The sequence below is a fragment of the Vitis riparia genome, chromosome 4 (genome assembly GCF_004353265.1).
Source record: "Vitis riparia cultivar Riparia Gloire de Montpellier isolate 1030 chromosome 4, EGFV_Vit.rip_1.0, whole genome shotgun sequence".
Taxonomy (NCBI): Eukaryota; Viridiplantae; Streptophyta; class Magnoliopsida; order Vitales; family Vitaceae; genus Vitis; species Vitis riparia.
Window position 1 is genome coordinate 21,860,068 of NC_048434.1, and position 27,066 is coordinate 21,887,133.

The 27,066-nt window shown below is 33.3% G+C and overlaps 3 protein-coding genes across 4 annotated transcripts; 1 reads left to right on the top strand and 2 right to left on the bottom strand.

Annotated features, from left to right (window-relative positions):
- Positions 1-195: 195 nt before the first annotated feature.
- LOC117912334 (protein RKD5) lies at positions 196-4,262 on the bottom strand. Of its 2 annotated transcripts, none has more exons than XM_034826887.1 (5): positions 4,083-4,262; positions 3,648-3,897; positions 1,784-2,019; positions 1,168-1,382; positions 196-748 (listed from the first exon to the last, which is right to left on the bottom strand). In XM_034826887.1, the coding sequence occupies exons 1-5, from the start codon at positions 4,144-4,146 to the stop codon at positions 554-556; spliced, it is 960 nt and encodes a 319-aa protein (XP_034682778.1). In that variant the 5' UTR covers positions 4,147-4,262; the 3' UTR covers positions 196-553. The 2 variants fall into 2 exon arrangements, with proteins under 2 accessions (XP_034682778.1, XP_034682779.1); XM_034826888.1 differs by having other exon boundaries at positions 3,648-3,981; positions 4,083-4,169.
- A 3,084-nt stretch (positions 4,263-7,346) lies between these two features.
- On the top strand, positions 7,347-9,963 carry LOC117912490 (pentatricopeptide repeat-containing protein At2g33680-like). The gene has a single exon (XM_034827081.1). The coding sequence runs from the start codon at positions 7,443-7,445 to the stop codon at positions 9,894-9,896; it is 2,454 nt and encodes an 817-aa protein (XP_034682972.1). The 5' UTR covers positions 7,347-7,442; the 3' UTR covers positions 9,897-9,963.
- Positions 9,964-11,917: 1,954 nt separating this feature from the next.
- LOC117912945 (rab escort protein 1) lies at positions 11,918-25,328 on the bottom strand. The gene is made up of 9 exons (XM_034827760.1): positions 24,567-25,328; positions 23,813-23,935; positions 21,437-21,536; positions 19,814-19,852; positions 19,500-19,746; positions 19,348-19,423; positions 19,029-19,224; positions 15,143-15,223; positions 11,918-12,357 (listed from the first exon to the last, which is right to left on the bottom strand). Exons 1-9 carry the CDS (start codon positions 25,277-25,279, stop codon positions 12,262-12,264), a joined length of 1,671 nt encoding a protein of 556 aa, XP_034683651.1. The 5' UTR covers positions 25,280-25,328; the 3' UTR covers positions 11,918-12,261.
- Between the last annotated feature and the right edge of the window lie 1,738 nt (positions 25,329-27,066).

Sequence of the window (27,066 nt, forward strand, 5' to 3'; positions counted from 1 at the left end):
GTTAGGGGGTTTTTGAGTATGAAGCAGCAGGCAGAAGTACCAACTTTAGGAAATCATGGCATGGGAACAGATCATTTAATCAAAGCATTGGCACCTTACTTTATGTATTCTTCATTGTATCACAAGGTTCAATTGTCAGCCACAGCTGGATCCTTATTCCTGAAGTGTCTTGGAAAAAGTGAAAAGGTAAAAGGATAGTAACCATGAACAGATTATTGCTTGCTTAAACATGAAACAATCTACAAAACAAAAGTAAAAAACATGGTACAGAGGTTAGGGTCATAGTGCTTGAGACTCCATCTCAAACCATATAGATAGGGTCCTAGCTCCTTCTGAGACACATCATACAGGAGATTATTAAGAAAACATTTAAGCTCTAAAACCCAGATGGATATCAAGTAAGGACAGTAAAACAGCACTGTCCCAAATCATAAACAACATTCAAAAAGTCAAGAGTCACCATTAGAAGCAAAACTAATAAAAGTGAGAACTCTGGTGTGTTTTACAGGTCTCAGATGGAGTACTGACTTGAGGACTACATCAGGGAGATTGATCAACCCCGGTTCTTAAGGGCTCTGGCTCTGTGCCTTCTCTTAAAGACATCTTGCCTGAATCTCTTGGTCTCATCCTCTATCTCCATGAAGGGTCTCTGCTCTATACATTCCTTTTCAGTCTCCAACATCCTTTGCCTCTTTAGCACGGCCATGGCTGCAGCCTTGTTCTCCAGCTGTTGTCGTTCTGCCTCTTCCTATAAATTCTTACCCATTAGTAACTGCAGATATATCTATATAGACATGTATAGATGCTTGCATTTATAATATGTATGCATTGTGTCAAATGATCATCCAACAATGGACCACTGGGTACCACCCCTTGCTGGGATGATGGTGACTTGACTTAATTGGTCTCACAAATTGTGTCCTTGTCCATCATGATCATGGTGTTTCCTTCCGAAATGGGGATATTATGACTTTAAATTATCCATCTATTATTTCGAAAACAAACAGAATCGATAATGATAAAATGTAACCAGTGAAAGGTAAATTATAATTTATTTTTCTTCTCTTTTAATGAAAAGAACTGTATACCAGAAAAAATCCAAGCCAAGTTGCCAAGATAATCATGACATCCTATTTAATTTAGTGTAGTAAATAGAAGAGAAAGAACCTGGAGATCACGAATGAGACCGTCGAGGGATTTAATTTTTCTATGTGGCCAACGAGGAATGCCAAATTCTCTGCACTTCCTCTTGAGCACTGTTAGTCCAATTTTCAAATTCCTTGATGCTTCCACCATTGGAACATCAAAGTACTTGACAAGATCCTCTAAAGCAATTTTAGCTACATCTTCACTTGCTGCCCTCTTTTTCTTCATTATGATACCTGCAATTTTCCACCCAATTTACAATCTCATCACATTTAACAATGATGGTGGAACTATATAATTGAAAAAGAAATCCTACAAATCTATCCCAGGAATCAATCAGAAAAATAATCTCCAGGCATTGTAAGAAGAAATATCAGAACTACTCAGAATTCCTAGGCATTGGAACATTCCAGAACTTGCTGTCTCGTCTTATAATGAAAAGAAAATCCACGTCTGTATTTTTTTCCTGCCTTCAAATGTGCGCAGCAGCTGAGGGTGAAATAATTAAAACTTAGACACTTCAGCTCTATATCATCATAATGTTACACAAAACGAAAGTTTCTGCTCCATAGATCCAACAGTTTCTCATGTTGGAGATGGTCTGATTAATAGAAAATAGGAAGCTAGGAAAATAAACCTGGTGCCTCTTTATCGTTTTCTTGATTCTCAGATGTCTCTGGTGTAGCAACCAGACAAGGAGGACAATTAAGGTCAAACATGAACAGTGTTCTTTTTGATTGATCATCTTTGTTCGGTTCATGAATTTCTTCAGATAGAACATGAGATGGCTCTTTGTTCTCCAGTCTGCATCCCAACTCAAAAATGATTTGAAGATCATTGGCCAATGCCGGGATGGATGCCAGTTTGGGATTACTGAAAGATAAAAAAATACCATAAGGAAGGTTAAGTTAACAATGGGCAACTTAATTGAGATAAAACCTAAAAATACAACACAAAATCTCTTGAATATATAATTACTTATTTTCCTGTTGATCACATCCAAACATGTGTTTTGGGCAGGACAAAAATACTAAGGAGCCACCACCTATAAAAGAAATTGTTTCAAGTACTCAAGTTTCCTAATCTGAGGCATTGGGTTCAAACTAATTTCTTGTTGATTCATCACAGCCAAAGATATCTTCATATTGCCATTAGGTGATGATAATGCCTAGCCCTGATCCAGTGCAGTGGCTTGGTCTTCTAGGATCAGATTTCTGTAGAGCCAAATTGCTGCACAGGTAAAACAATCCACTCAGCATTGCACATCTACAGTAGAAGCCTAGAACAATAGAGCTGGAATTTACAGTGTGGGAAATTGAAATATGAAGTCAAAATGACAGTAAGAAAGGACGAAGACATATATTAGTTTCCATGAAGAGGGAACAAAAGAACCTCAGGAGCACACAAAAGAAGAGGCGACATTATCATGGTTTCATTTGTATGCATATAAACTTGAAATGTTTGGTGTATCATTTCAAGGCAATCTATATATATAAGGCTGCCACGGATCATCCAACAATTAGTTTGAACCCATTTACTAGGAAGTCGCATGTCTACTCTGAGACAAAAGGTTTAGAGAATAAAGTTTGTAAGCTCAATAAATCATTATATGGTCTTAAACAAGCCTCTAGACAATGGAATGGAAAGTTTAAGGAAGAAATTAAAAAATTTCGCTTCAAGAATGATAAATTAGATGATTGTTTGCTTACCAAAGAAAGTGGAAATTCATGCATTGTAACTACACTTTATGTTGATGATATATAATAATTGCATTAGCTATGCTTGGTTCTTGGAAAATTTGAGGGAAAGAAAATAAAGAGGAAAAGTGAAAGGAAAATAAAAAAGATTTAAAATCAATAAATTATTTTCATATACTCCTTCAAAATGGTTTCACTTATTTTCCTCTATTATTTAAAGATTAAATAATTTTAAAATATATAAATTTCTAACTAATTTTAATTATATTTGATTTTCTTTCGTATTTTTCATAACGAAACCAAACATGAGAAACCATTTTCCTTAACATTTTTTTTCTTCCTTTAATACTTTCCGGGAACCAAACATAGCCTAACTGTTTCAATTGGAAAAATAACACAATATCTTTGGAATGAATGTGAGGGATAAAAAAATTTTAAGTATAATATTACTAATTTACTTGTTTAGTCTTAGAGATAGAGTTGTGTTGTGTAGGGCTTTGTATCCAGGGACCAATACTTCCAATAGTCCACCAACAATAGTAGTGTCTTTAGTGGCAAGTTCTGGTTGAACTCAAAGGTAACATCTTTATGGTTGGCAAATTCATGAGAGGATCATCACAAAAATATGATAAGAAAATTCATAAAACTATACTTTAGAGTTGTCAATTCAGTTCAATCAAATAATCAACCAAAAAAACAAAAGAAAATCACAGAGAAAAAATCATTTGTCCAATTGAGACACAACTTTACCAAAACAAAATCAAAGAAATTGAGAGAGAAAATCAGAAGGGAGAAATGGGTTACCGAGAGATCATCAGAATCGGAGGAATGCGGTCCAAAATAGGAGGATGATGAGGACCGAAGGCAAAGAAGCAGACCCACGACGCGATCACACGCCCTGCACACACTTCTGAAATGCAGAAGTTCTGCAATCTGAGAAATGGGCTTGCTGCCATTTCCACATACGACCCATCCTCTGAAAACAAGAACTCCCTCTCAACTTCAACTTCCTTCCCGTCCTCAAATCGGTACGCATGCAAGCTCCTCACCGACTCTGCACAACACACCCCCACAAAAAAACCAACCAAACGTTTCAAAAATCACTCAGTCCCAGAAACACCCACCACGAAATCGACTACTGGAAAAACACCCAGAAAATAAAATTCAAAATTCGGAGTAAATAATTGACAAAACAAAAACAGAATCACTGAACTCCGGAAGAGCACAAAGATTAGGTACCAAAATTGAGGCTGTGTTTGAAAACAAGTAGAGCAGAGAGGGAATGGGGTTGATGAGAATCCATGGAAGAGCAGACAACAAATCATGACTCAGTGAGATGAATGCATATCTGTAGATGACATAGCGAGAAAGCTCAGAAAGCAAAACTGTGTGCACCAGAGAAAATCGCGTGACAAACAATCCAGGCTTGCATGATTTTTGGTTTCGCCTCCTGCCAAAGCAAAATAAATATTTGATTTATTACTTTTATTTTATTTTATTTATTTTTTATTTTCCTTTCTCCCTGATTTCCTTACTGTTTTTTATTTAATTTATTTATTGCGAATAAATAAAGTTTGATGATGAAGTGGTGATAATCTTTTGTAATTAATTTTTTTCTTAAGATAAATTAAGCTTTCATTAAATGAGTTTAATTATTTAATTCCATTTTTAGACAGGATAATAAAATGATAAAAAATAGTTAATTTTATTCAATTATTATAATAAATATATTTCCTATTATTTTTATTTTTTATTTTCACTAACATCCCGATCTCTCAAATTAAGAAAAATATTTAATAAAGTTTTAAACTTATGACGATCAGACTTATTTAGTCAATATTTTAAAAAAGGTGAACGAATTTAACCCTGAAAAAACCTCATTTTGATTATTTTTATAAAAATTTAGAGAAAAAATACTAATTTTCGATATCATTTTATTGTTTGTATGGATTGATTTGCAATATTTGGACATTGACTAGTAAATGAGTAAATGGTTAAATGTCTAGAAGTAGATAACAAAAAAAAAAAATTCAACAACCATATTTTAACATCAATTACTCCAACAACAGAAATTTTGTCCAAGCTAAGGTTGGACGGAGAAAAATATAAGAAGAGGAAGACACGTGTGTTATGAATTTGTAAGTGCAAAATAGTTTGTTCTCTTAAGGGTAATTTTATCAACTCTGACGTGACCGATGTCCAACACTCAATACTTCAAAACCTTCTTTGATGTTCCAACACCACGAAAATATTTTTTTTCTAATTTTTGTCCACTTTTTAAAAAGTTTTTACTACTCAATCACTTCTAAATTATTTCTTATGATTTTTAAATTATTTTTATAATAAATATTTCTCAAAATTTAAATAAATAATAAGTTACGGAATACATTTATATATATCAAATATGATATTACCTCGTGGATTTAACAAATGCATAAGAAATTAGCTTTGAACTTTATTCCAAATACTTTTTTATTGACAAATAAGCTTTATAGAGAAGATTTTGTGTCATGTCCTAAAACCCAATTTAAGGGTATGATGGTCATTTCATATCTCAAATTCAAAGTTTTAAAATAAATAAATTTTATAATCTCAAATTCTCAACTTTAAAACTAACACATCAACTAAAATGTTATTGTCCAAACAACTCTATAAAATTTCAACGAAAATTAAATTTTAACATCTAAAAAATATCTAAAATAAAATTTAAATCAAAATCCTAAAAAAATTCTCAAACCTAACCATTGTTCTTCGCTCGAACATATTGTACCAATATTAATACAGTTTCATAAATCAAATATTTTAAATTATAAATATAACATATAATAATTTTTATAAAAACTTTTAACTTCAACATATTAATATATTCAAAACTTTTCAACCAAGCATTTTCATTTTTATGTCAAAATAATTTCATATCAAAACCAAATCAATTACATTCAAATATTTATTTTAGTTATGAAATAACAAATGGAGTTCAATTAGGTGAGACTTCACAAATGAGTCTTAGCCTCAAATTTTTTTCTTTCAAGATGGATAAAACTAAAGGTTAACAATTATAACATGTTGACTAAAGTTATAAAGTTAACAATTATAATCCGTCAATTAGCGTCATAAAGTCAACTATTGTAACTTATTGACTATAACTAAAAATGTCAACAATTATAACCCGTCAAGTAAGGACATATAAACTAGAGTCAAATATTTTATTTCATTAATTTAAACTTGTAAAACAAAACATCATATTTTCACAATTTTTTATTTTTTTTATAAACAAAGAAAATGCTAGAAGACATTTTCATACAAAACATATATTTGATCCATACATAAAAATAAAAATAAAATTTTTCATAATTCAAAATAACATATAAAAAGAAATACTTTATTTTACAAAATCTGTATTAATTTTCTTTTACTTTAAAAAAAACACTCAAAAACCTTAGAGAATTAATCCTAAATAATTTACTCTTCACCTAATAAAAAAAGACAAATAACTATTACTATTAACTATTTTATTTAAAATTATAAATTTACAATCCTAATAATTTTCTATATTAATATTATTAACCCTAATATTATATCCAACTTCTTAAACAATAATAATTTATATTAGTGAGTTTTCAAATTTTTATAAAACTCATATTCTTACCAAATTCGGTATTAGGAATTTATATCTCTTTCCTCATTTAATTAAACTAAATTTCTTTAAACTATTTTATTTTGTTAACCTTTTTTTTTTTTTTTGTCTTCCAATCTTCCAAACTCCCACCCAAATACATAGCCACAAGACCTCTTATTATTATTATTATTGTTATTATTAATATTATTATTTTAGATATACTTAATTGAATATTTAGATTTTTTTTTCTTTTCAATCTTGATCAATAACTCTACCTATATTTACAAATTTCCAATTTTTTTAATCTAAAAAATTATGTAAACAAACCCTAATATAAGTCAAAATCTTCTCAAGAATTTCAGAACGGTTAAAAATTAATTAATGAATTTAAAGGTTAAAATCTTATCCGAAAATGAAAATTTATCTTCAATCTTAAACCTTTAATTCTTTAGTTGTACATTGTCTTATGTTATTTAATCTCTCTAAATCTCCGTCTAAAAGGGTTTTTTGATAAGTGAAAATAAGAAAAATCTATAATAAAAGATTTTTATGCTTTTATTAAATTTATTTAATTTATTGTTTTTCTTTAAATTATGATTTTACCCCTAACCATCACATTTTCTCCTATGGCTTATTGAAAAGAGGAAAAATGAGATGAGGAAAGAAAGAAGAAGATAGGTGTAGAAAAGAAGAACCACGAGGGTACTTTAGGTATATATAAAAAATTTAGGTGGATGGATTGATGAGATTTAAGTATGTGGGTGTATAGAAATATTTGGTAGATGCGAATGTAATTCTTCCAATAGTTTTGGTCCCTACACTCCCTACCAAACAGTCAATTAACCCCACCTTACACCCATAATAGTCTTTTAACCCCAGTTTGCACCCAAATTAACGAAAATGCCACTACACGATCGAGTCCGCCAAAATGAGCCGTTGAGAATTGCTTTCGCGATAGAGAATTGAATCTTAACCGTCTGATGAGACCGCTCCGGCGATCGATGGTCGGATTCTTGAACCGGGCTCTTCACAGTGATGCTGACACCACATTTGTCGAATCTTTTTCGTTGTTACTACGAAAACATTCAAAACCCAAATCGATTAGAGAGTGTAAACAAATCCACGCAAAGCTGTTGATCTCAGAAGCAATCTCGGAAATCTACGTGGCAAATACTGTGTTGAGTTTCTACTCAAAGTATGGTGATTTTTATAATGCACGCCTTATGTTCGATCAAATGCCTCACAAGAATGTTGTTACATGGACGTCCATGATTTCAGCTCTCGTTCATCATGGGTTCTACCTTAAAGCACTCAATCTGTTCAAAGAAATGCTTGAATCTGGTGCTAGACCGAACCAGTTCACTTTTTCGGTTGTGGTTCGGGCCTGTATAGGTACTGCGTCTCTTGATTTGGGTTTACAAGTTCATGGGTTGATCATTCGTTTGGGGCTTGAGACAGATGAATTTGCAGGGAGTTCACTTGTGGATATGTACTTCAAAATTGGGGGTAGCCTTGAGGATGCATGTTGTGTTTTTAGTGGGTTGTTTAGGAGGGACTCTGTTATATGGAATGTTATGATTTCTGGGTTTTCTCAAATTGGTGATGTTAGTGAAGTTTTTCGATTGCTTTCGGAGATGTGGGTGCTTGATGGGTTGAAACCCAATGATTTCACGCTTACAAGTTTGCTCAAGTGTTGTTGTTTGCTGGGAGAGGTTCAGCAAATTCATGGGCTTGCCTTAAAACTTGGAACCGAAGTTGATGTAGTGGTGGGCAGTGCTTTAGTGGATGCATATGGAAAGTGTGGGAATATGGAGTGGGGTCGAAAAATTCTGAATTCAATGGAGTGGAAAGATAGTTTTGTTTGGAGCTCAATCATCTCTGGTTATGCAAGGAATGGCAGTGGAGACGAAGCTGTTTGTTTGTTTAGGGATATGTGTAGACAAGGCATGAAACCTGACCAACATGCATTGTCAAGTACCCTGAAAGCTTGTGCTGAGATTGGAGACTTAGAAACAGGAGTTCAAGTTCATAGTCAGATGATAAAAAATGGCTACCACAGTGATTGTTTTGTAGCCAGTGCTCTACTTACTCTTTATTCAGATTGCAATGAAATTTGTGAAGCACATAAGTTGTTCAGAAGGATTGATGATAAAGATATTGTGGCTTGGAATTCAATGATCCTGGGTTATGCTCAAATGGAGGAGGAATCTTCTTACCACTGCATCAAAATTTTCCGAGAACTTTGTCAAACCCCTGCATTGAAACCAGATGGAGCCACTATAATTGCCGTTCTAAAATCATGTCAGAATCAAACAGGTCTAATAACAGGCATTCAGATTCATACAATGATAATGAAATCAAGCCTAAGTTGTGAAACTCTTATTTGTAATGCTGTAATCAACATGTATTCCAAATGCGGGGATGTTGATGATGCATATAAAGCTTTCATTGACATAGTTCATAGAGATGCAATTTCATGGAGTTCTATAATTGGATGTTATCAACAGAATGGTTTTGAACTGGAAGCCCTGAGCCTTTGCAAGGAGATGTTAGCAGATGGGGTCTATGTAACCAGTTTTAGCCTTCCATTGTGCATTGCAGCTTGCTCAGAACTTGCAGCTATAGATGTGGGTAAACAGTTCCATTCTTTTGTTATCAAGCTCGGTTTTGATGGAGATGTCTATGTAGGGAGCTCTATCATAGATATGTATGCGAAATGTGGGTTCATGGAAGAATCCAAGAAAGCCTTCGATGAACAAGAAGACCCAAATAAAGCAACGTTCAATGCACTGATATCTGGATTTGCACATCATGGAAAAGCTCTCGAGGCAATAGAATTATTCAAAGAAATGGAAAAGATGAGCTTAGTTCCCAACCAAATCTCTTTCTTAGCTGCTCTATCAGCCTGTAGCCATGCAGGTTTGGTGGAAGAGAGTTTATTTTTCTTTGACTTGATGCATAAAAAATATAACATTAAGCCAGAATCTGAGCATTATTCATGCCTGGTTGATGTATTGGGCCGTGCTGGAAGGCTTGAGGAAGCATACCAAATCATACAGAATGATGGAAAAGAGCAGGCATGGAGAACATTACTAAGTGCCTGTAGGAATTATGGGAATGCAGAAATTGCAGAAAAATCTGCAAAGAAGCTAATGGAACTGGATCCTAATGATCATGCGTCATATGTTCTTCTCTCCAACCTCTACTCAGGAGAGGGAAAATGGGAACAAGCTTTTAAGTTGAGGCAGAGAATGGTGGAGATCGGAGTGAAGAAAGATCCAGGAAGCAGCTGGTTGATATTCAGAGAGCAGGTTCATCAATTCTCGGTGGGTGATTTTTCACACCATGATATGAGGGAGATTTTAGGTGAATTGAACATATTGAATAAACACGTCAATAGTGCTGGTTCTTGGCATGTTAGCGTTGATTGTTAATAGTAAAAGGACCATATGGAAGCTCAGATCAAGTAACCAGGGTCCCATCTATTCAAATTTTTTGTGACTACAGTACCAAATAAAGTTTTGAATTATCAAAAAATAATTTCCAATATCTTGTTACATTTTTGGTGTAATTTTTACATCACTGCATTCAAACATCCCCAAAGTAGGAAAGTTGGTATCTATTTTTCTGTCTGACATGAGTATACGTATTTCATTCATGCATAAGTCATTGAGGTGTAGAGCATAGACAGACATGATATTTCATCAATTAGTTGCCATAAAATATTTTTTCATGCACTATTCTAATTTATGATGTCATAGATATTGCGATTCAGGATTAAAATATCAATTTTGATGGATTTATCTATAACTCGATTTTATGGATATATCGAGATATATTGATAGACATTTATTGATGAAACGAAAATTGATTAAAACTCATGAAAATGTAATGAAAATCTAAAAAGCGATAGGAGTAATAATGGACATTTTGAAATTATTTTGTTGAATATATATATATATATATATATATATATATAATTTATCATATTCAATGATAATATAATGCGTATCAATTAAAAAAAAATGAATTTTGTAAGTGTACATTTATTATTAAGTTACATTAAATATTATTTGATAATAATTTTAGAGAAAAATAGGTTTTGACTCACTAATTTGAAAAAAATTAGAAAGAAAAACCTCAATTTTTATAAATCAGTTTTATTTTCACCCATTTAAAAATATTTTAAAATACATACATTTTTATAATTATTTCCTAAAATACCCTTTTATTTGATAATATTAAATAAAATTATCAAAAAATTAATTTATCATTTTGATTTAATAAAAGTATCTTACAAATAAATATATTATAATTTTTTTATTATATAATATGATATACAAATTATTTTGGAAAAATTCTCTAATTAATAATAATTTTATATCCTGAATTATATAAATCCACTCATCTTCTCATTTTTTTTTAATAAAATTGAATAAAAATTTTGTTAGTTGACATCAACAATAAAATTAAATTAAATTAAATTGAAAATACAATTAAAACTAAAATACTTAAAAATTAAATATAATTAAAACCAAAAAAATAAAATATTAACTCTCATTGTATTTCTAACTCTTTCTCGAATATATATTTTCCACTATATTTTTATATTTTAAACTTTAAAGTTTTTTTAGTTTTAATTATATTTTTAATTTTTAAAATTTCTTATTTTATTGATCTCAAATAAGTTTTCACTGTAAAAGAAATTATGAGTGTTATTAACCTCACAAATAAGAGGTCATTTTAAGCAATAATTATTTAACTTATAAAAAAATACATGTATTTTAAAATATTTTTAAATTGATAAAGATAAAACTGATTTATAAAAGTTGAGATTTCTTTTTTTATATATTTTTAAATTAGTGAGTCAAAACTCACTATTCCCATAATATTATGACATTGATAATAACATGTCTAACTTGAAAATATATTTAATATTTAAAATATAATATATTTAATTCAAATGTATTCAATGTAAATAAACGATGATATATATATATATATATAAATTTTATCAATGATATAAATAAATAAAAACTTATTAAGAAAATTATTACGATGATTTTATATTTTTTTTGATAAAAAATTTAAATGAAATAATTTAATTTAATTTATTTATTAAAATATTCTTTTAATATTTTGGTTTTATGATGGATTTTAATATATTAATGTTAAATTATCAATACTCCCAAGGAAAAATTCACCCTCAAGAATATATTAATTAAAAATGAACCATTTTATTGATAAATGAAGCCATTTCGTTAAACACCTACATGCAAAAGGTCTTCTGTCGTGTAAATAGCAATAACCTGACACAACTCCACAAGGTCGAGTCTAAATGCCAAATCAAACAGTTCAAGCAACTAGCCCCTTGCTTAATTCAGAGGGCGGTACCTACATTAACAAGAAAGACATAACAGAAGCCAACCCAACAACAGGCACACCAGGCACACCAGGCACAACAGGCACCACTCTCAACTAAAATGATTGTATGGTTTCTGCTTTTAAACATCTATGCCGTTATTGGTTGTGCAGATGTTTCAACAAGAACTGAATAATCAAAGCTGAGGTGCCAATGTCCTACAATCCTTTTAATACATTTCTGAAATTCATAATACAACCAAGAGAAAATATAGTGCCGTAGCATGTGAACTAATAAATAGGAATTATCTTTCTAATGTACAATGGTAGAATCACAAGCTTTGCAACATCCAGAGCCAAAACACTCTGCACTGGAGGAATTGCTGATGGTTTGATGCCCTCAGTTAGATAGACCAGAGGACACCAGGAGACTCGTTATTAGGACTCTAGACTAACACCGTCATCATCCTCAACATTCTCAGGTGAGGTTGTCTCTGGAAAGAATTCTTCCTGGGGATACATCTGGTGAAATAGCTGTCAAGTACAAGCAGAGGGGCAAAATTCTAGTCAGCACTCTGAGATGTGATGATGATTCTGAATAGCAATAAAATTAAGTCTCTACATCTATGATTACGAGCTTAGAATGTGAAAGATCCTTCTTGCGACTTTAAGAATCTTTAGAAATTACCTTTCAGGTGTTTTAATATATTTTAGGATATAAGTGACATAGTTCATCAAAACTTTAATCAGTTTCAAATGTTTCTCGTTTGTTAACAGACGGGACCCAGGTGGATGAATTTTTTGAATATATCTGCTTTATGTTTCTAAAAACAGAAAAACTATATGATGTGAGCCAAAAACACAAAATCAAAAGATCAATTTAACGAACAGATAGTCCATTGGACACCATGACAGTCCGTAGTTCATCATATCCATACATGATTTAAACATCTGGTTAATAATCTGTTTTCATGGACATATTCTTTTCCAAATTTTCTTAAATAAAAAGGATGCAGTGTCCTGGACTATTGTAGTCCAACACTTTCTGAACTTCCAAGCATAATTTTTCTATTTCTGATAAAAAGGTTTTCTCCTAAATAACTTCCACTAACAATTTCTGCTCATCTATATTAAACGGAAACTCAAGAAAAATGGGCATGTACAGTACAGCTTGTAAGGAAGGGTCCTAAGGACATCTGCTTCCTGTATTAGTATGATAATTAAAATTTAATGTACCATTTTACTAGGGTAGGAGTGGATCTGTGTTACTAGAAAATTGAAGATGAAAGAACAGAAGAGGATTGACTGGCAGAGGAAGCAGCACCAGAAATTGCTTAAAAGGAGAAAGCTATTTGGCAGGCAGTCATGGAGGCAGCATCTCAGAGGATTGCACAATTGGAAGTACAGGGGAAAGTGAATGCAGAAATGAAGGCACTCCAAGATGCAAAGAAAAGGAGAGCATTCTTGATACTCTAGGTGAAATGAATTGTACACCAAAATTGAAGAGATTAAAGTGGCAAAGATTTCCTTGCCAAATTTTGAAAGACTAGGGAAAGGGGCCAGGACTCTGTTTGTAAGGGCTTTCTTGGATCATATACAGAGGCAGTCAAGGTTGTCAGTCTAGATGCAACATAAGGAAGGTCACAATTGCAGCCAGATGTGAATGACAAAATTTATTTCCAGTCACAATAAATCGATTTTCATTTTTAAAAATAAAAAATAAAAAATAAAAAATTAGGATAGACCAGTAGCCATGAATTGAATTTAACCAATCTTGAAAAAACTTTCCATGACAATTGGGTCCATTCAAGAGCACAACTGGGCTAAAGAAAGCAACTAGTCCAAAAAATTAGAAACTGAATTGCTAGTGAAACTCCGGAACCCCTCCCCTCTCCTCCTTTAAGAAAAAGAAAGAAAAAAGAACAGCTAGAACATATGTTTTTCAATTCTATAAACCTCACTAAGTTAAGATTTTACTGACTAAAACTCAACCCTTCCAACACATTAATGCTGTCAGACAGCACTTTGCTCATATTTGATTTTGAAGTTGATCAATAGACGATAAACATGACAAAATTACTAGATACAGCATTCTTATATTCTTTGCTACTAGAAGCTTTTTCAAGAACAAATTGAAGTTTTCAGGTACACAGTATCCTGCTCATTGTCTTCGAAATGAACAGTTAATCAAGCAGTCTATAGTTGAATCCAAAAAGAAAGGAAAAACACTAAAGGGATATCAAAATAGAGGTTGTAGGGAAACTAGCAAGGGTAGAAACCTCAAAACATATTGGAAAAATCAAGTTGAAAAGGAAGAAAAAAGGATTCGGTTTAGATATATCGACATTGTCATGTTAACCTGGCATTGATTCAAACGATTTATGATTCAACCATTTTAGGCCAGAGAACTTAACTAAAGTAAATGATTTTGTAAATGGAGAGGTTTCTCAGCTTATAGCAATCAGACAGCAGACTGGTTGGTGCTCACAGAGGTTCAACCAGCCAGCCTGGTCCAGTCTCTTCTTCAAACCATTGATACTACTCAGAAGAAATCAATTGTATCCCTCAGCTTAATTTCTAAAATTTGAACATAAACACCAAAACCACCCTTGGACACTGAAACCTGGGGAAAACAAGGCATTAAAGACTCTACTGAAGATCCCATTTCAAAAAGTTATACCACAATTCAGAGAAAGACAAGTCAATCCAAAATCCACTTACATTTTCAACACTAAACACAAAAAACAAGTTCTGTTTGAACATTTACTTTTAACTCTAGCAAAAAATATCAATCAAATAAATAACTCCTATTTATTTCTGGTGTGTTTTGGCTAAACCATTAGGAAAAGGAAAAATAAGATGATTGTGGCAATCCAATAAAGAAGCTTAGCGCATCTGGTGTGCCACCCATGCCGATACACAAACATTCATATATGCATCTTAAATTAGAAACCTCAAGAAGACAGTGCAAGTATCCATTTCTATTAGACAAACTTTCAATTTGAAGAAAATAACAAGAAAACAAGAATGGAATAAGAGAACTAATGATAAGGAAAGACATAGATATCAAAACCACACAGACAATGGTGTTATACAAATAGCAAAGTGGAAAACATGAAAATTATTCAAAGCAAAATCGTGTACAGGATTCTTTACTTATTTTATATTCTCTTTTCATCTTGAACAACACATTGTAGGAGGTTTATCTAGAAAACAGGATGAATTTCCTGATATAAGTAACATAAAGCAATGTTGAGAAGTGATTCATAGCTAAACCAGCAATTAGTTCTATAATAGAGGTCAATTAGAAAATAATTACCTTTACCGTTGCATCTAAAAGAACATTGTAATTCAGATTCCCATCTGGCATGGAGGTGGAGCTGATAGATTCAAATGAACCCTGAATAGACCAAAGGTTCTATTAGAATGACATCAAGGGTAACAAGTCAAACCATAGGCTCAAGTATATTGCAGGATTTGTCATATTGGAAGCTCAAATTCTAATGGAATATGATAAAAATTATAAAATGGTTATACCTACTAGCAGTCACAGATTTCTGCAGCAAGAACTTCAAATCTAGCAAGATCAGTGAATAATATCTTATACAATCTATAACAGAACAATGTTTTACAAACATTTCTACATTCATTGTTCCTCAATGATCGCAATACCAAGTACTTCCTGGCAAGCTCCAACATAATCAGATTTATAAATATGAACAAAGCCAAAATCCCCCTAGAGCTCAACCTACATTTCTCATTCTGTTTGTCCCACTTGCTTGGCCCTTCCTCAAAGGGATCATTGTGTAACAAGTGCATAATATCCATTGGAAAGTCCATGGATTGTATCGTCAACTTGATAAATTAATTTCAAGATATAAGGCTTTCATATTATTACAAGTTTTTAAAAAGATCTTCCATTCTTCTATCTAATATACTGCTTTTTCACAAATGCTGTGGGTTCAAATACCCTTGGATTCGCTCTTCATATAATTCACATAGTTACTAAAAACTTACGATACATTTTGTATGGAAATCGATACATATTGCAATCCATATCTTATCTTAAAGCGTATCTAACGATACATATATATATATATATATATATACAATACACGACAAGATACGTGATATAACAACACAAAGATACACACATCAACTATTTTCTATCATTCTTAAGAACATTCAAATTAGTTTTTCTTGTTAAAAGAACTTATTATATTAATTGTTGAAAATGTACTAAAAGATTAAAACTTGAACATAAAACGGAGAAATAGGTAAAATAATCTTATATAAAAAGTTACATTCTTGTTGTCAAATGTTAAACTAGAAGTCAAGTAAGTTTATTTTTACAATGAATATTGAAGAATTTTCATTTGAATATTTTGAATGTTAGCATTGAAAATGATGGTGATTAATGGATACAAATTTTTACTTAATATATTAGCTCTTTTTTATTTCTTTTTCAATGGGGAAGGAATAAATATATCAATCAATCAATCAATCAACACAATAAGCACATATGCCTACTAGAATTTGGAACTAAAAATCAAAGCTAAAAATTAAAGAAGTTTAGTTTTGAGGATTATATGATGAATCTATATACTAAAGTCATATTTTGTTAACTTGAACTCATCAAAACTTTAATTTTCAATGTTTTCATATGATATGATATAGTTTAACCTTTTAGATCCTTTTTTTTGTAAATAAGCGGAATATATTAAAGGCACAACAAAGTACACACGGAGTATACAAATATGGCCAAAAGGCAAGCACAAGAAGAAACGAGAAAAACTAATACCCACCTCCTTACCAACACCCAACCCCCATGGAGGCTAGAAAGTCCCTAGCAGAATCTTAAAAGGAGAAAAAAAAAAAAAAAAAAAAAACAATTGGCCACCCAACCCCAATAAAAAAACCCCCTTTCTAGGAACAAAAACCTCTAAAGACCGACTGTGACCCCTTCTATTAAGTCCCCGCACCCTTCCTCTTTCCCTTTATAGTGGATGGAGAGTTATTGTAATTGACTGAGCACTCGAGCTTTCGAATTTCCCTCTCAAACCGAGAAGAAGCCAAGGGTTTTATCCTTCCCCCTAACACCTTAACCCCACGCCCTTTTTTCGAATCCAATTTCTTGAGAAGAGAATTGATTTCCTTTTTGAAACCCGCAACCGGCATCCCCAAATAGTTATTGAACTCAATAAAACCATTGGGAAAACTCACTAAATCCTTCCCCTTTGCCACACCTCCCAATCCAAGTCCCTAAGAGAATCCACCTTGTCAACCCTAGACTCCAACAACTTATTTGAAGACCCCTTCACTACCTTCCTTGAAAACTCTAGCAAAGACCCATCTTGAGACAACATCTTTAAAGGTTGACAACCAGGGGTTGTAGGCCCGAGGAAGAGAACAAAGGAGGCCAAGGATGTTTGTTCACCTCCACCATGAGAACTTCATTAGCGATTGCTACTCATGAATCCACCATTGTCACTAAGAAAGGGTTTGTTCTCTTCTTCAGTGCACCTTCTTTGCTCCTCTCACACCTTTCTACTGCCACAAGGGCTTTATCCAAGGACGCAACACTAGAAGGCCCCGACATTGGCATTGGGGATGTCTCACACCTCTCCACCATTGCCCAACCGTGCCCCCCCTTCCCGCCTCTCAGCTGTCATATCATCACCACCCTCTTGCACCAATGCTCAAGCCTCTTCAAAAGCAAGAAGCCTTAACAAACCCACAAAACCTCTATCTATAACCCCACAAGGGCATCCCTTCCTTGAGGCCACTCTTTTTTTAAATCTTAAAGAAATTAGGGCTCAGCCCAAACTTAAAAAATCCCCCCTGCAACATCTGACTCCAACAGAGCCAGGTCCATGTCTTTTGAGCCTTGGGCCTCCCCCACCCCCTAACAACCCATAAACTGAGACCCAAAACCCAGCCCATCAAAGTCACTTTTGAAACCCGTCTCAACCAAACACATCCTTCCTTCATCAGCTATCTCCCTCTCATCGCCACATAGAACATCCCCTCCTTCTACAGCATTCTCAACTACACCCTCACCTGTATTCTGTTTCATGTACGAACATGGCACGTCCACATCCACAGACAGCAAAGGTTGTGCTTTCTTTCCCACACCTATGTTGGCATGTGAGCCACCCATCACATCATCCCTAACCTCCAACTCACCATGCTCAATGCTACAACTTCTCGGCACTACTAGCGAAAAACAAGGTGGCGCTTCCCACCACAACTAAAAGGAGAAACTGGCATTGCCTACTACCACATGCAACACCCCAGGCAAAACTCTCCCAACTGATTTAACCAAGATCCTTGCCCATTGCAGATTGAACATACGAGCAGTGTCTTGATCCACGACAACAAAACCTCCACCACAGTCCCCTATTTTCTTAAACACCTCCCAACTCCACATATGCAAAGGAAGGCCCAACACCCTCACCCACAAATCCTTGACCAACCCCACCTTGAGCAACAACCCACTCTTTAGATCCTACTATCTTTTATATATTTTGTTATATATTACTTTATACTTCAAACTTTCAACAGATATAAACACATATACATATTTTTCCTATTTATTTTTCACTACATAAAAAAACTTATGATATATGATGCAGAAAAATAGAAAAACAATACATGATACATTTTACGAGATTAAAAATATGATAATTCATAAAACACAAGTTTTATTGAAGCCTCTTGTTCATGCCTCTTATCAAAAGGTGCTAGATAGCCATTATCAAGTAGGTATTCCATTCATTCATGACAGTACTCTTAGTGGGTTAAAAACCATATCAACAAGTCTTCCATCTTGCAAAGAAAGCATACCTTGTCTAGGCAAAAGTTTTGAAAAGCTACCCTTATTTCCATGTCTTTTAACTACTTTATCACCTACTTTGGTATCACTCTCAAGTCAAAATCAATATAGAGAATGAATATAGAAAATACTTTTAAAAAATATGGATTTTTCCCTTGATAATAAGGATGAACTATCAAATAAGAACCCTCAGGCCTGGTGTACCCATGACATCACAATTCATCATCTCCCTTAAATGGCCTTCAAACTAACAGCCCCACAAGGGACAAAAATGTGACCAATATCAAGGTAACTTTCAATAAACAAAAAATAAACAACAGACAAGGAAATTTTGTATGATAATGTAAACAGTTCAAGATGAGAAGCACACCATAACCAGCTCCTGAGTATACAAGGCACTCCAAAGTAATGTGGGTTTCACTTCTTCCATGTTCTCACTGTGAACTGAAGAACTATTTTCAGGATTTCCAGAAACTGGCAGAGTGAAAAGAGACTTTATGGCTGCCTGCAGTAACTCCTTCCCCTGAGTGGCATCATTACACAGTGTAGAAAGATACAACACAAACCTGAACAACAAGAAAGTGAAACATATCAACAAACAAAATTATTCTACTTCTAGGCATAGTTGCTCAATCCAAAAACATGATGGCACCATAAGAGATGGGACTAGAATAGAGGACAGAACTTACATGCCTGAAGGACAAACACCTAAATTACTACCTATCTGGACAGCTCGGATTGCCATGACCTGCTCAGGGTACAAAGCTAGAGAGAAGAATAATCATAGTCAAAATTTATTTTTTCAACCAGGTAAGTACATAGAATAGGACATTAATCTTACATCTAGGAGGATACACAAACACAAAGTTCGACACATCTGGCTTTAAGGAACTCTTCATAATGCATATTCCCCTAGCCACCTTCTGTTTAGCATCTACCAGATTGATAACTTGAGAACTTTCTGGCATACAATCAGGTTGAGAAGGAGCAACCGGCACTGGTACTACGAAGGATGGATCCACCAATAACTTTTGGCTGAATATATCCTGACCAGAAGCCAGTCTGACACCTTTACAATGCCCGCTTTCCTGCAAAATTTCAAATCACGTCTAGTAAGCATTCTATATAATTTATAAACCAAATATATTTTCCCACCTTTTCCATAAGCAGAGCAATCACTGGCATTCGCAAAACCTGCATGATAGAAGTTTTGAGAGTAGATAAGTACTATAGCCTTTGATTTTCTTATAGCACAATCAGAAGTTATTAATTGCACTATTAGAAAGAACGAATTCCAAATACTGAGCTATAACATCAATAGCTGAACTCATCAACAAAGCAAGAGGAGAACCAGTGGAATTAATATAAAATCAAATAAACCTACATTTTCTAGAATACAGAATTACAGAAAGGATTTCACCTTCCAAATTTAGCTTTTAATTAAGGAAAATTCTATTGCTATACTGAGTGGCATAGCCACAAATTTGCCTTTTCATTGGGTTGATGTGTGGGCAGGCCAGCAATTTTCAAAATTAAGAAATTAAAAACAAAAAGGGAATTAACAATGTTATTGTTAAACAAAAAAATTGGATTAATAATTTTAATTGATAACATTTCCATTTAATATATTTATAACTGTCTTGAACAAGTCTTCATTTTTGGATATTAATCAATCAATCGACAAGACACTTTTAAACATAATTCTGTGAGGTACAAAAAAAAATATTGAAGCACAAACATATCATATATCAAATTATTTAGTTTTAGTAAAATATTGTAGAACTACTTTATAAAAAAAATCCAAATTTGCAAAATGGTACATATGACAAATGACACTTAGGACAACAAAAATAATCAAATTTTAGCAAAGATGAGTTATCATTTTTATGAAAAATTATATACATTTGACCCCATAATTTCTATATTACAAAGAAAAATTACTAAAGAAAAAAAGTTCACAAAATATTTAAAAGAATTAAAAAGAATATAAGAACATTTCAAATATCTCATGGTTTTAATATTTTTTGTATCCCAAATGTCACTTAAAAACGTTTTAAATTTTCAATAATTGCACTAAAAGGTTTTAACAAGAAACTTGAAAAGACAGTCATTTATATAAAAACAAAAAAAAAAGATCACATAAAAAATAAAAAATTTTAGAAAAAAAATTTATTGACCCAATTCCACCAACCTAATCTAGAAAGATGTTTCTACAAGCCCATCTGGCCCTGTTCATAGTTGTAGAATGTGTAGCAAATGTGCAAGAAGCAATATCCACTGAGTTGGCTTAATTAGATGTTGGATAAGAGAGGGATGATAACAAGAGCCAAAAGAGATGAATTCACATGCTGTACTTGCAACAGTAGAGCAAGAGTACCATGTCACAAAAGGAGTAACAAAATCAGTGCAATGATCAGAAAAAGTAACTTCTGCTTAGCAAGTCTCCATCTTTCAGTTAAAGAATTTAGGAAAAATCATTTTTAAGAATTTAAAGTTAAATAAACCACATAATGATACAGCCAAAAGCAACAATACAAGGTTACAAGGATGTCTATAGCATTTTGTCAAGTTCCTAAAACTACTTTTTGCTACAGCTTTTGTGTTTTAACATCTAAATTAAACAAATCAAGCAAAGCAAAAGTAAATATACATACAAAATATGATTAGACAAGTATGGGCCATTGAACCCTATCTTCAATCATGAAGTGTCATAAAAGAGAAAGTAGAAGGTAATATGAATTGAAAATCAGCCTCTAAGTAGAAATAATTGAAACTCACGTATATGCAACCCTTAACAGCAGCACGGCGACAAAAGGCTTGTGTAAGTTCCCCTTGGCCATAAATAGGATATATTAGAGCCCCAAGTGCATTTGGAAACCTGAAAGTGACAAGAACCTTAATGAATAGATTTTTTGCAAATTAATGAAATTGCTTTCTTAAAAGACCCAAGCCCACAAGTGTTGAGTCAGTCTTAGAAAGCATCAATACGCCTTCATAAAAAATGTAAGACATCAAAGCACAAAAGCAACTAAATTCCATACATTGTTTCATTAGGTGTTCCATAAATTTTTTTCCATCTTGAACGACATTGTTGAACCATACAAATATCCATGCCATTTCTCACATTCAATCTTGAATCTTTAGTGTCCTCTACTCTACAACACCCCCAAACCCACCCTCTACAATGACAGAAGATGGAAAAGGAGGTACTGTGAGTGATAACAAAATGGATACAACCTTGTAGGCTTCCCAAGAAATTCTTCAATTTCATTTTTCACATTTCATGAATAGAGCTAGGACATTGAGGAATATCCAGAAAGGCATTCAGGAACCAGTCTAATTCTATCTCTATTCATTCCACTTGAAGAAAGGAATCAATTTTTCTTTTAGTTGAATCAGCATGCCACCCACAAGAAATCCAGCCAAGGGTTAAGAAAAATGAACAAGAAAAAACCCTACAGTAACAAGTTAAAGGCTCAAAATCCTATGAAAACAATCCAAACGGTTATCCTTTCTCTGATATATGAGCAAGACTTCAAATAGAGAGTGCCTGGAACAAGCCTCATACCATAAGTATCTCCAAAGCAACTTACTAATAATGAGACCAAGCTTCAAGCAAAGATGGAAAAACTCAACAGACTTTTGACCCAAAAATTACTTAAGAGGAAGTTAGGGACTTGGAAACTTATTAAATAGTTAGTTGGGCATGTATTATCAGCTATGAATAAGGCTTAAATATACTCAACTGAGACAAAGCCTCTGCTGGACATGACTAACATTACTTTCACATAGAGCTAATACAACCAGCTTGACACCTCTACATTATTTGAAAATATTTCCCCATAGGGAAGTCCAAATCAAGCACCATTTTTTCTTGTTGAAAACTAAATGCATATACCTTACCAACCACATGTGCCTTGAACAATTAGCACATCTCAACTGATTCAGGTTGACCCTAAACTCCATCCAAAATACAAACAATGTCTACATTTTTATTTGAAATTGAAACTAGCTTCCTAATATTTTGAGATTTATAGAGATGGACTTTGAAGATTAATCCAAAGAATTCTCCTGCATCAAAACCTACATCCACACACACCTGCCGCCTGCCCTGGCCGCAAAGGAGAGAAGGGAAAAAAAAGAAGAAGGAAACACCACACATATCTCATCAGTTGAATAAATAAATCTTCAATATCAAGAAACTTTTCTCCCATAGCATCTTATTGCATGAAGTTAAACAGCCCCACTTCTTTCAGCATATCCCTGTAGGTTCACTACAGAAATAAATCAACTACAAGTCCTATATATACCATGTTTTGCCCATTATTTTGTGAGGACTATAACAATAAACCTAGGGCCTAAATTTTTCCTTATCTTTTCCTCCTCCATTTGAACTGTAACTATTATGTCATAACCCTTGAATTGCAGAAATGCAAGCACATGACTTTAAACACATGCTTTGTAGGAAACAACAAAAACTATTATTTACCAATAAGCACTTGCAGCACCTGCTTAGGGTACTCAAAATTTGACAAATTAGTTCACAATGCAAACATACTTGGAAATTAGAATCCACAATTAGCCATGGCTGTCTGTCATCACTTGTAACCATGACTCTCATATTTTCCAACATTTCGCCTATTACTTCACAATGACTGCAGAAATGGGTTTAAAGTTCTTGCTTTTCCTATCATAATAGTTGAATTTCAGAAATCAAAGCATTAATGTATGAAAATACTTAACCATTCAGGAAATTTCAGAAATTTAAGCACATAAATACTACTGCTTTGGAGTTTCTAATCATTAAAACCTTGGCCTGGAAAATGAAAGACACAAAATTTAGAACTAAAATTTTTATATTTGTTATTTGGGAAGGAATTACTCTATGCAATTTTTTTCTTTTCCTATTCCTTTCACCCTAGAAAATATTTAATTTCCCTTCAATACATACCAATGTCTTTTATATTCTTCACAAGGGCATTTATGCAAAAAATCAAAACCTCCAAATGCATGATAGCAAGATCAGAATCATCTTAAACATATTAAAACACTGTTCTTAAATTTATATCATAAGCAACAGTTAAACATACTAAGTGGGATTTATATATATACACAATAATTATTAAAGTATAAACCAGAAAACATGAGATTTACCTGCCAACTGATGAGTGGTAAAGAGCCAAACGATCAATGCCAATTTTTGTGTTGAGTCCATCTTTACAAACCTCTATGCTGTCTTGATCATAATCGGCCATGGCTAGTGCATATAGGATCATCCTACAAGAGGAAAAATTACGTGTTACTCATGAAACTCAAGAGCACCAAATATTACAAAAATATATTCAGAAACATAAACAGAAGCTAATATGACAGGAATAACATCCATAATTAATAGCCAAAATGTTAAAGAAAAAAACTTCAGGAGTCAATTATTATCACAATTCATTTTCCCTTATCTTGAAGAAATTGGAACTTTGAATCATAGGAGAAAAAGAACATTTTTTATAGAAAAATACCCACTTTCAAGAAAGTACTCACTGACCATATCTCTGGATATGCTGATTTGAAACTTCAAACAGAAATTTGTTGAGGGAACAAAAACTCAACCAGAAAAGATTTTCTATATATACTAAGAATTAAAACGCATGTGTTCTGTGTGTTTCAAAAACTTGAAATACTTCAAAGATACATCTCTCATTGTTTTCAACTGCATTTTATATATTCCGAGAAGTGAATTAGCATAAAACTACGTTTCAAATCAGGAAAAAAAAATTAACAGAAAAAAATTGAAACATGATCTTCTAATTTCCTGAAAATCAGAAGAAAGGGAGCAATTTGCAAGTATAAGAAACTGGAACAAGCCAAAGAACTCTCACTAACAGATAGAGAAGGGCGATGCGATCTGTACGATTTAATCTTGGGCGGCAACCGCATTTTGTTCAAAAACTCAACAAAGGGACTCTCTAAATCGTCCTCCGAGATCCTCGCATTCGAATCATTCTCAGCCTCGTCTGAAGCAGCTAAGTGTCCCTGAATAAGCTTGAAGAACCTCATTAACTGATTCTTCTCCGTCAGCGAGAGACTCCGATCTTTGAATATCGCAGCTCTTGAATCGGGCACGGTCGCGAACCGGCCATCGGCATCGCACACAAAACTCGCATCGATGCTCTTGAATTCTAAATACTGGCTTGCGCCGGATTTCAACATGAGGTCGACGGCTGCATCGGCGCAGAACAACACCCTAGGTCCCGACACATCTAGGTTGAACTTTCTAGAATGCTCGAGAGGATCCGAACTGTGGGAAGTGATTTCGACGTCACAATACATAGGACGTGTCTTGAGATCCAGGGCGACATACTCGGCGGCATCTGCGGCGACGGAAGATGGAGGGTTGGGATGAGAGGAGTATGCGGCGGATTGAGAAGTGAGGAACGATGAGAACTCGTCGAGATTGAGAGAGGAGAAGTGGCTGCCATAGAATGAGTTGCTGTCAAGATGGAGGACTGATTTACCGGCAGAGGAAGCGGCGGCCGCGATGACGGATTGGGGAAGTCCGGTTCCTACGACGATGAGATCGAAATCAGTGGGCTCGATGGGAGGATACGACGGCGTTTCGTCCATGGTGGGCGGTGCGAAGATAGGAGAGGCAGGAGTTTAAATGACTACTACTGAAAATGGGCTTCCTCTCTACCTGCGACTTGAGTTGACAACTAATCCGGAAACTCTTTCGCTGACGATAAAAATAAAAAATAAAAAATAAAAACCATTTTCACGTTTAAAAAAAAAACGCATCAAAGATTCAAAAATAAAAAATATCAATAAAAATTTTAATTAAAAAATCCATAGGAAATTAATTAAAATTTATAAAAATATTAAACACTTGAAAGGATCCTCTAAGAAGATACTAAGAATTAAAAATAATAAAATACTAATGTTACACATAAAATATTTACGTAATAACAATATTTTTTTCTTTTTGTAAATTCTCTTTCCTTCTCTCTATCGTTTTAACTAACATTTAAGAAGAATCTTTTTTGGTCATCAATGAATTTTGATTTGTGTACATTTTTATTAATATAGATTTTCATTTTTTTAATAATCTATTAATACTAAAAAAAATATTTATTTGGTCACGTATTAAACAAATGTGTTTCATTAATGTTGAAAAACATGACCAATCATGATGATATGCACAATTAGGTCCACTTTATACTCCAACTCAACCTATTGTTTTGTTCCTTAGTCTCATTGTTTGTACCATTATCTAGTGACCTATGTTTCATCATGTATTTTTGAAGATTAGGATGACAAATTTGGTAGGTGCCAATGACATCCTAACATTTTCCTAAACAAATAATATTTTTTCAGAATACTTGTAATATAAAAAAAAAATGATTTTATTATTTATCCAAAAAAATAATTGTTTTTCCATGAGAGCTTGGATAGAAATGCCATTAACATGTTTATATTCTAAAAAAAATATGTTAATCATAAACAATTAAACACTTGCAAATGGGTGTAAAGGTATACCATTTCATTCACTCAACATGCCCTTTCATACGAGGCTCAACTTCAAGGTAATAGCCAAACTAAATTCCATTTTAGCAACCTCACCTTAGGAAAACCAAAACCATTGAGATCATTTTCCACTGAAGTATGACCTTTACGTGAGACCATTCGTTCGAGTGAGATAAAAGTTTCATTGAGTGGCTTTCTAAGGCAGGCTATTTAGACCAACTTATTTAGAGTGCACTAAGCCTAATTACAAGCCTTTAGGACAACCCAAATCTCCTCATTGATAGACAATTTGTCCAACTTTAGAGGGTGGCATGCTTACTATAATGGACAACGACTTTAACTCCATTTTAGTTAGAAAAGTCATATAACTCCTCTCATACCATGGTTACATTATCATAATGGATTAACTCGATAATCTAAATAATGTTAAGACCATTTAGTAATAGCTCTAATCACTCAATTATGAACCATATGTTAAAATAAGGTCCCAACCACCTAATACTGGTTAGATCATCTAACCATGGTTATGCATAACATATAAAAGGGTTTTAAACCTCAATTAGAGGGTATGTCAGTATTCTCATTCTCATTCTCATTGTCATCCTATCATTTTCTTGATTATCTTGTACTACTAGTAATTTAGTGGTCAAAAAGGCTATGATAGAATCCCTTCTTATTAAAGGATTTGGTGCCTAACGTTTAGGGAACATTCTACTATGATCCTAGGTTCAATGAAAGTATATAAATTTTCATTTTCACACTTTACCTAGGGTAACCAAATCCAAATCATGTTGTTGTAGAGACCTTGAAAGCTTAATGAGTCTTCCATCTAATGGTTATTAAGATTAAGCCCTGAAAAACATGATATGATGTAACAGATAGAGATTCAT